The sequence below is a fragment of the Macrobrachium nipponense genome, chromosome 15 (assembly GCF_015104395.2).
Source record: "Macrobrachium nipponense isolate FS-2020 chromosome 15, ASM1510439v2, whole genome shotgun sequence".
Classification (NCBI taxonomy): domain Eukaryota; kingdom Metazoa; phylum Arthropoda; class Malacostraca; order Decapoda; family Palaemonidae; genus Macrobrachium; species Macrobrachium nipponense.
The window spans coordinates 37,830,831-37,841,520 of record NC_087208.1 but is presented as its reverse complement, the minus strand read 5'-3'; the positions used below and the strand labels follow the sequence as shown (position 1 = coordinate 37,841,520).

General features: G+C 36.4%; 1 protein-coding gene across 1 annotated transcript; it reads right to left on the bottom strand.

Annotated features, from left to right (window-relative positions):
* Positions 1-470: 470 nt before the first annotated feature.
* LOC135227095 (venom protease-like) lies at positions 471-9,746 on the bottom strand. Its single transcript, XM_064266947.1, has 9 exons — positions 9,568-9,746; positions 7,643-7,792; positions 6,265-6,324; positions 5,637-5,809; positions 4,215-4,321; positions 3,626-3,794; positions 2,585-2,684; positions 1,680-1,849; positions 471-1,177 (listed from the first exon to the last, which is right to left on the bottom strand). The coding sequence occupies exons 1-9, from the start codon at positions 9,653-9,655 to the stop codon at positions 1,013-1,015; spliced, it is 1,182 nt and encodes a 393-aa protein (XP_064123017.1). The 5' UTR covers positions 9,656-9,746; the 3' UTR covers positions 471-1,012.
* Positions 9,747-10,690: the final 944 nt, after the last annotated feature.

Genomic DNA, 10,690 nt, shown 5'->3' with positions numbered 1-10,690 from the left:
AAATGCGACCTAAATTATCATGCCTTTCAGGCTACTAGCCAAAGGCCTAGATCAACACTTGACAGATTATTTTCTCTTGAAGAAGGACAGCAACTCCACAGAGGATAAACTCCAGATTTCAGTCACAACTCTGTAACAGATATGAAACTACCCAAGTTTGCAACTGGCAGACTGCAGTAACCCTGAAAAATCTGTTGTCAGAAAGATAAGAGGCAAACTGTATATCATTTTGAATGCCGCTGATGAGGCTATCACCTTCAGTATTATTACTAATTATTACTGACAATTACAAAACATCAACATATATATATATATATATATAAATATATATATATATCTATATATATATATATAATATATATATATATATATATATATATATAGTATTATATATATATAGAAAACATGACTATGGGAAAAAAATGCAGCAAGAAGAAAAATAAAACAAATATTCGGACAGAAAAACACCATTATGTTACAAAAACTACGGTAATATCGCAGCTATAGGGCATTTTATATTAAATGAATCGTTTAATAAGGCTCCATAAGCCTCCAGAGCAACACAGGATATAAACAAGTAATACAAATATTATTTCTTACTCAAATTTCTCACTTCTAATCCTCTAACGACTATAACCAGGCTTCTATGGTGGGTAAAGTTGGTCGCTTAAATGTCACAGCGCGAATATCAAACGGTTTCTTGGACGACTATTGTAGGTTTGAAGACAATGACAAGACATTAAATTCGTGGATAATAAACAATGTGAACCTGTATTTCTTATGAAAAACAAAATCAAGGAAGATCCGATATGATCTGGAATACAGTGAAGTTTACGCATCGGTAAACTGGTCATATTTAAATAAAACACTATCAAATCACGCACACTAACTCCGAGCTTCAGAAGATAAAGGTTCACACTGCCATGAACTTTATTTAAAAAAATAGTATAGTATGACTACGCAGATATCTATGCTAGTAGTAGTAGTAGTTTAGTCCAAAGATCATTAACCTTTAGAACGCGACCTTCTTGATCCAGGCTAAATACTCTGGTCTGCGGGCATTGGCATAAAGGCCCGGGTAGTCTCTGTCACCACAGCCATACCCTAGAGAGACGACACCAGCCAGGGTATAACGATTTCTTGAATCCTTGGAAACGATTGGCCCACCTGAATCGCCCTGTTTGGGGAAGAAGAGGAAGAGGAGATTACTGACGTTTGAATACACGAAAACTTGAAAAAATGGAAGTTAATAACAGACAATTTCAAGTATTATAATTTTTTTATTATTATTATCAAGAAGATAAACCCCTTTGGATATACAGCAAGCCCAGAGGGGCTAATGACTTGAAATTCAAACTTCTGAAGAATATGGTTTTCATTTGGACAGAATTTACTAAGATAAGTTCAATGATCATAAAAAAATAAGTGAAAATACTTATACATACATCAACAAATGAGGAATATTCACAGCTCTTTGAATTAAATGCGATCACTTTAACAAGAGCAATGAAAACACTTTAAAATCTTTTCTACTTACGCCATGCTGTTCTTTAAACTTCACGAGACACACAGTGACAAAAATATATTTTATCGAACCAACTGAAATGAATTTCAATAAACACGGCGTTCTAAAAGAAGCTGAATTCCTTTACTAAAAGGAATAACACTCCGGTCCTTACCTGACAAGCATCCTTGCCTCCATTGACGTCTCCAGAGCAGATGGACTCGGAGCCAATTCCACGAGGCCAGGTCGAGGCATATTCGGCCAGAGTTTGGTAGCTTCTGTCGCATTGGCTCGTGGGGAACACCGTCACCTCTACCTCCAGCAGGGACGAGCTTCTGGCGCCCTCTGGCAGAGGAAATTTTTATCAAGAGATTAAAAGGATGCAAGAGAGGATAATTAAACTCTCCTGCAAAGAGAGGCTAACGAAATGATTTTGCAAAGGGAGGCTAATGAAATAGAGGCCAATGAAAGTTTTGAAAAGAGGCTAATGACAGTTATGCAAAGAGAGGCTAATGAAAGTTTTGCAAAGAGAGGCTAATGAACTAGAGGCAAAAGAAAGTTTTGAAAAGAGAGGCTAATGAAATAGTTGTGCAAAGAGAGGCTGATGAAATTTTGCAAAGAGTGTCTAATGAAATATTTGTGTAAAGAGAGGCCAATGAAACAGTTTTTAAGAATGAAAAGAACTCTGTTCCGAAGCATAATGGGTTATAAAACTTACGCCAAAAGCCAAGGGCTGGGACCTTTAAGGGCTGAAAGAGAAACCGAGAGTAAAGAGGATTCAAAGGTGTAACAGGAGGAGGCAATTGTTTGGAGAAGGTGGAGTAAAAATAAGATGGGCAGGAAGAGAAATTGGATGGAGGTTATATCACAATCAATGAAAGGGGTTGCAGCTACGGGCCGCAGGGACGCCACAAGGAATCTAAGTAATGCCTCATTTTTTAGTTTCATTTAGCTTTTAGTATATACGAACAAACACACGAAGTAGAATGGTATATTATCTCCAGATTACTAGAGACCATTATGGCTATGGATCATTTTTAATAATAATTTTAAAAAATCTTATAAGTAACGGATCCTTACGGAATTGTGTGCGACCCCATCCTGTCAAGGTCACTTTCTGGGTCTCCAAATTTCTGTTAGTCTCTGCACCCCAAGGCAGACACACAGGACGAATGGAACTCTGGAAGAAAGAAAGAGAGACTCATATTTCCAGTTACTTTATGTATAAATAAAAAGTCATGAAAGGATATTGTGTTATGGAATTATACATAAATATATATAATATATATATATAATATATATATATATAATAGAAACAATATATAAATATACATACATACATACATACATATATATATATATATATATATATATATAATATATATATATATATATATATATATATATATATATATATATATATATATAAGCCCGGACTTATGGTTGAATATCGAATTCACTACACCTTGGGAATACACACCAAAGGGGAATAATTATTATTAATAAGTAAGTACTTCTGCAACAAGAGGGATTCGAACCGTGGCCCGGTTTAGAAACAACAACAGACAGTGACTTTAACCACCCAGCTATTAATGAGATAAAAGTTCGTACCGACTCTGCTGTAGCTACATATTCCTATCGAATTCGGGTTCCGTATTTAGAATCGATATCAACCGCCCCCACCCGCCCACCCCCCCATAATAGACAACTAGCAAGTTTGTGGAACATAAACTTTAGGCCAAAGGCCAAGTTCTGGGACCAATGAGGGCATTCAGTGATGAGAGGTAAGCAGAGAGTAAAAGGGTTTGAAAGGTGTAACAGGATAGCCTCGCAGTTACACCATGAAACAAGAAAGAGAATATGAACGGAGGTACAGTAAAAGGAATGAAAGGGGTCGAAGAGATGCCACAAAGAACATTAACTAATGCCTGCAGTGCACCATGTGAAGTGTACTGACGGCACTACACTCCCCTATGGGAATGAGAAAATTTATAAAATCTGGCTAAAGTGAATATTTGTCACTTAGACTTGCATGACTTTTTTTTTTACCATCACAAATATTTATAGATTTAAAAGTAAATGCTTTAATAACTTAGATACTTAAAAACTGACAATACCAACCGTGAATCCAACTGGGCGGTTAAGCTTCAAGAGAGCAAGGTCATGGTAGGCCTGAGAAGAGGTGTAATTTGGGAAGACCACTGGACTGCCCACAGTGAAGTCAACATGATTGGCCCCATCATTCGGGTCTTCATAATCGTGTTCACCCAGGCGGACGATATTCACTGTGCTTTAAGGAGGAAGAGGAAAGCATACTTAGTATGTAATGCCAGTGTGAGTCTATCTTACCAGATACTAGAACATACTGGTACAGATAAGAAAATCATACTTAGTATGTAATGTCGATGGGATCCTATCTTATCTGATACTTACACATACTGGTACAGATAATAAAATCATACTTAGTATGTAATCTCAATGGGATCCTATCTTACCTGATACTTACACATACTGGTACAGATAATAAGAAAATCATACTTAGTATGTAATGTCAATGTGGCCTATTTTATCTATGGCTTAAACATTGACTACTAAAGCCAATGTGGGCCCATTTGATCTGTGACTTCAACACACTGGTAAATATGATAAGGACTGCTTAATTTTGTAGTGCAATTTCATCTGACATATCAGAAGAAGGAAATCTACTTACGCAGTATTGAAGCAGTGAGCAGCCGTCAGAATCCACTGGCTGTTGATCAGAGAGCCTGCGCAGAACCAGTCCTTCTTTCCTGCACTGTCTTCAAAGCCAAGTAACGCCTGGAACAAAGTGTTATGGCTTATTCATCAAAGTAAATATTATAACGGCATTTCTTAAATGATCGCGCAGCAAAGCTCCGTTTAATTTGGAAATCGAATTGCATGTATATGGTATATCTGAGGTAAGAACAAGAATAGAGTAAGTTCTGGGCAAGGGTCGCCTGTGTGAGACTGCAAACGAAAATGGGGAGTAATTTATTAAATTTTATGCCTAAAATAAGCTTCTATTCCAACTAAGGGACATCAGTACATACCTTCAATGTTAACAGAGAGAGAAAAAGAACGTTAGGAATATTAGGAACTTGACCGGGAATGGGAAGAACAACATTATCTGGTTATACCAAGTGGGGACTCCTTTGAGAAACAAAGAAATTCTAACAACCTTTTTCAAGTTTCATGTTCACGGATTTCTAAGTTTATGAGATGCACTATTTTCAAGATAAATTTATAATTTTCTAGGATTGTTGTATGACTGCTTAATGTTTGTGACAAGGAAATCTTATAGTCAAAACTAAATACCACTTGCCACTTGGATAAGCGGGTCCCTGACGAAATTTTCATAATTTAACACGTAAGGGGCCTTAGACGATGAAGAGCCTCAGAATATGAACACATTATTTGCTTAAACCATTATAGCTTTAAATAATTGACTTAAATTTTTTATCAATTTCTTAATTAATTAATTTATTTATTTTCTTATGAGATCTCTTCTTTTTGTATTTCCATTTACCTCCTCTGACTTCTTCCTAGTGAACACTATGATATTCTTTTGAAGCTTGAATTTCAAGTCAGTGGCCCCTGAGGTGGGCTTGTCCCATATGAATGGGATTCATCTTCTGAATAATAATATAATACTAATAATAATAAAAACATATTCATAGTAATATGAGTCTTGAAATGGAGAAACAAATCCACAGTTATATATTACATCTAAAGATAAAACTGAACGGAAAGCTTTCGGGAAACTGTTCGATTGAAAAGGGGAATAAAAAAGTTCCCCTAAAGCTCTCTGTACAGATTTACCTTTAAGTGTATGTGCATATACGTAACTGTGGATTTACTTCTGCAATAATAATAATAATAATAATAATAATAATAATAATAATAATAATAATAATAATAATAAAACTAATGGTTACTTCAGCAGTGTTACGCTTGTAGAGAGTCTTCTCTAATTTTTGAATAGCAGCTACTTTTGAATAGTGCTACTTAAACAGGCTAGTATAGAGCTGAAGCAGCCATAACTTTTAATAAAGTATGCTTGAGAGAGCGTCTGCTTCCCAAATAACAATAGTAATAATAATTCACTACATACCATCCACGGCCAAGAGGAGCGGAACGAAGGTATCCCACCAACGACCAGAGGTTGTACATCACTTTGGAATCCTTCGACCTTCGCTGCTTGGGCCTCACTGATGCGCTGGATTGCCTGATCTCTTGATGCCTGAATGCGCACGTCACCAATCACAGGAACTGGAACCCCGCATTCTGGAATAAGAGAGAATATTGACAGTCGAAAGGCACTTCCAGGTACAGCTCACGGAACAGTGCAGAATGTTGACGGTCGAAGGGCACTTCCAGGTACAGCCCACGGAACAGTGCAGAATGTTGACAGTCGAAGAGCACTTCCAGGTAGAACCCACGGAACAGTGCAGAATGTTGACGGTCGAAGGGCTCTTCCAGGTACAGCTCACGGAACAGAGGAGAATATTGGCGGTCGAAGGACACTTCCAGTTACAGCTCACGTCTCAGCCCTTGACTGAGTTAAGCTATGAAACCGATACTCTTCTTCGATGCATTTAGTGAAAAAGAATTACGTATCCAACATCTCACGTTCTCATCTCTTGACTTAAGAGAAACCACGAACATAATAATAATCAATGCATTTCGTGGAAAGACTATTTCATTTTATTTTTGGAGATAAAAAGGTAACTTGTACTCACCAACAGGTGGGGAAGGTTCCGATATGTCAGTTTGTGGCTGGGGAGTCACTGTTACACCATCTGTTAAAAAAAAATAAAGAGAACAGAGTTTATTACGGTTATAAAATCATTTGCATTAACCGTCGTTTTCTTTAACATCTTCTCCCCATTTTCTTCCAAGCACAGACCCAGGAATGTGATCACACGCCTGGAAATGTTTCATAAATCATTACCAGCCATTTACTTCGTCTGTAGATTGCATACGGAATTTAGGCCAAAGGCCAAGCACTGGCACCTATGAGGTTATTCGGCGCTGAAAGGGAAATCGACAGTCTAGAGAGGTTTGAAAGGTGTAACGGGATGAATCAATTGTTAGGAGAGGGTTAAGAAACGTCAGAGAGAATATGAAAGGAGGTACAGTAAGAGGAACGAAAGGGGTTGCAGCTAGGGGGCTGGAGGCACGCTGCAAAGAACTTTATTCGTTTGTTTCCCTTCTTACATATACTTCAATATAATTTGTGACATGTTTGTGTGTTCCACTGTTGTCAAAATCGATCTCCTCCTACTCAGTGTCATTTCAGAGTTCATAATAAAGTGAACAGTCCATAACAAAGTAAAGGAACCTTCTACGTCCAAAATATAATGCCCGCGGAAGCGTCCTTTTATAGGTCACATTGATATCAATTACAGTAACGAGAGCTAAGTCAAAACTGGGCATTAAGGATAAACAAGGAGTGATCCGACCCCCAGCTTACTCCGGGGCGCGTGCAAAACTCAATGCTCATATAGCGTGTTGTTTCATCGACGAAAATTAAAATACGTTATATTGTATTAGAAATAAACGATCTGCACTGTTTAACATGCATATTAATTATTTTTTACATTTTCATTCTAATAAATAAATCGTAAGTATTCTATCTTAAAATTCCTGTATCTTTAACTCAACGCGAGACACCTTTTTCAGACCTTTTCAGGCTCTTCCATAGGGCTTTCCTACCCCCCCCCCCCCAATAAGAGCAACAGCAAGAACAACAACAAAAACAACAAAGTAGTTTGTAGGTTTACTCCCCGAGTAAGCGAAAAGTTGCTCCGTTCCCCGTGCATTTTAGTTATTCCTACGTATTCCAATCATATCTCTCTTCTCCCCCCGACCTTATTAACTAGCTTAGGATATAAGATAAACATATATTTAATCTAAAAACAAATATATAGTTTTGGTGGATTTACCTCAAAGATTCGGTGAAATCGTAACACCCACGGCTGATAAATCCTCTAAGACTACATTAGTAAATCCTCCATGACTTCACATTTAAGACATTACGTGTATAGATAAATTATTTCTGTTGACTTGGAGACGCCGAAAATAGAGTGGAGTTAGTTGACTGGGATCCCTGCTTACCTGATGGACAGCAGACAATGGGGTTCCTTCTATTGAAACCGCCGCACAGGATGGGGAAGGAGACCCGGTTCCTGAGGTTTTCGAGAACGATCGGGCACTGAGTTATTTCTCTGCATATTCCCTGCACTCCTGGGCGGAACTGGCAACCTCCTGCGATGGAAAATGGCGCTGAATCAGAGGAAAAATGGTAGATGTAGAGAAAATGGTTGATATACATTAAACGGCCGCACGGAGGTATAAACAAATGGTAGATGTAGAGGAAAATGGTAGATATAAACATTAGACCTAGCATTAGATGGCCTCACGGAGGTATACAAAAATGGTAGACGTAGAGGAAAATGGTAGAGATACATTAGACGGCCGCAGGGAGGTATAAGAAAATGGTAGATGTAGAGGAACATGGTAGATATAATTAGACGGCATCGCGGAGTTATAAAAAAATGGTAGATGTAAAGGAAAATGGTAGATATAATTAGACGGCATCACTGAGGTATAAAAAAATGGTAGATGTAGAGGAAAATGGTAGATATACATTAGACGGCATCACGGATGTATAAAAAATGGTAGATGTAGAGGAAAATGGTAGATATACATTAGACGGCCGCACGGTGGTATAGTTTAGCATTAATGTTTTGGCTGAGCAATGCAGAAAAGGGTGTATATATATAATGCAGTACAGGTAAGATAATGGAAGATAATGGGACATCTAGAGTCCTTTCGCTTTTATTTTCATCCCTTGGCTGGTACCGAACGTGAATGTCAAAATGAACAGAATGTCAAAATAAACAAAAGTTGGTAAATGTTTTATATCACCAGCACTGCATTATTTGCACCCCTTTCTAAATTCTCCAGTTACAAAATTATATAAACGGAAGATATCCTCTTGCGCCAGTCTCCTTTAGACATTTATCGAATTAAATAGAATATATATATATAAAAATATAAAATATATAATTGAGAAATGAGACCCAATTTTCCTAGTATGCATTATCATAACGGGTTATAAACTGAATCCTTCTGGAACAAGTCCAATGGAAATTATAAGTAAAAATGACCTTGAGAACACAAAATATTATCATAATATTTATTGTTATCACTGACAGAAGTGAAATGAATCTTTTTATTGAGCGCTTGAATAGGAACAGATATAAGATTTTTAGAATCGGCGGAGGAAACTTCGTTAAGAATAAGAAGATAATAATGATAGGACGAACAATAAGAGAAACTTCTCTCAAAAGTTGAAGTTGGAACCGTGGGAAGTTAAACAGGAACTTCATGCAAGGGGAGTGTTTGGAAATCAGGTCAGGAACCTGTTGGAGGAGAAAACACCTTTTCTGAGAGAGAGAGAGAGAGAGAGAGAGAGAGAGAGAGAGAGAGAGAGAGAGAGAGAGAGAGAGAGAGGAAATTTGTTCAATATCTGCTTTCCTAGTCATCACAAGGAAAATAGCGTTTCTGTCATGAACGTTATATATATATATATATATATATATATATATATATATATATATATATATATATATATATTATATAATATATATATATACTATATATATACTAATATATATATATATATATATATATATATATATATATATACAAACTTTCTAATACCATTTAGATGCTAATATATATATATATATAAAATATATATATATATATATATATATATATATATAAACAAGCTTTCTCTAATACCGTACAGAAGAACTAATATGAAATTTGCCCCCAGATATGGTCTGTATTGTTCAAGATTTTGCTTTTAAAAAAAGTTAACGGCTTGTTGCATAAGAAAGCTTGCTTATTTTTAATAACAATTAATAATCATTAATGACTGCATGCACTCAACGTATCTGTATATCAGTTAATGCTAAAAACACGTCAGTACGCATTCTGAATAATAGTAATAATAATGATAAAATACTAACTTTGCGCAGAAACACTTGAGACGAGAAGAAGACAACCCAGTAACGTCAGAAAGTGACGCCTGATTGAAGACGTCTGAGCACCAACCATCTTGATCTAATTCCTTACTAAATTCTCGCTTTTATATCCTTTCCACACAAAACGAACTTTAACAACCGTAAGCTGCCGCTTTTCATGAAAGACTGAGAGAACTGGACGAGACAGTCACGGTTATATAGAAAATTCTTTTCTGCTCGGCCGTATTCCGAGCGCGAGGGAAAAATCGAGTTTGCCATGTTGTCATTAAAAGTAACATACCAATATTCACGACATATACTTCTATTCATGGCTTACTAATCAAGGCAGATGTATACATTCCCGGGACCAAACGTCCTAAAAACAAAATACTCTGCAAACACCAGCTCGGAGAGGGTGATTCGAAAATCATGAGGTTTCTAAAAAGGAAATATGATTTTAAAATGAATCGCACCTGGCAACTATGGCGTATACCGGTTTTCTGTCTCCATTGGAGCAGTGAAAATTCTTGGAGAAAGAAGATCAAGTCTGCAGCAACTGTGTGATCTCTTCCTGATATTTCGCCCGGGGGCCTACACACGTAAACCTTTCCTATTGATGAGGATAGACTAAGTAATTCTCAAGGCCAAAGATAAACAATGTAATTCTTGGAGACGAAGGTAAACAAATGAATTCTTACAGATAAGGATAAAAAAGTAATTCTTAAAGATAAGGACAAACAATGTAATTCTTGGAGACGAGGGTGAACAAATTAATTCTTACAGGTAAGGACAAACAAAGGAATTCTTAAAAGATAAGGATAAACAAAATAATTCTTAGGATGGAGGATAAAACAAAAATAATTCTTACAGATAAGGGCAAACAAAGTAGTTCTTAATGAATTGGATAAAAAAGTAATTCTTAAAGATAAGGGTAAACAAAGCACATCGTACAGATAAGAATAAACAAAGTAATTCATACAGATAAGGATAAATAAAGTAATTCCTACATATAGGGACAAAGTAATTCTTACAGATAAGGATAAACAAAGTCATTCCTACAGATAAGGATAAATAAAGTAATTCTTGCAGATAAGGATAAACAAAGTAATTTCTACAGATAAGGACAACC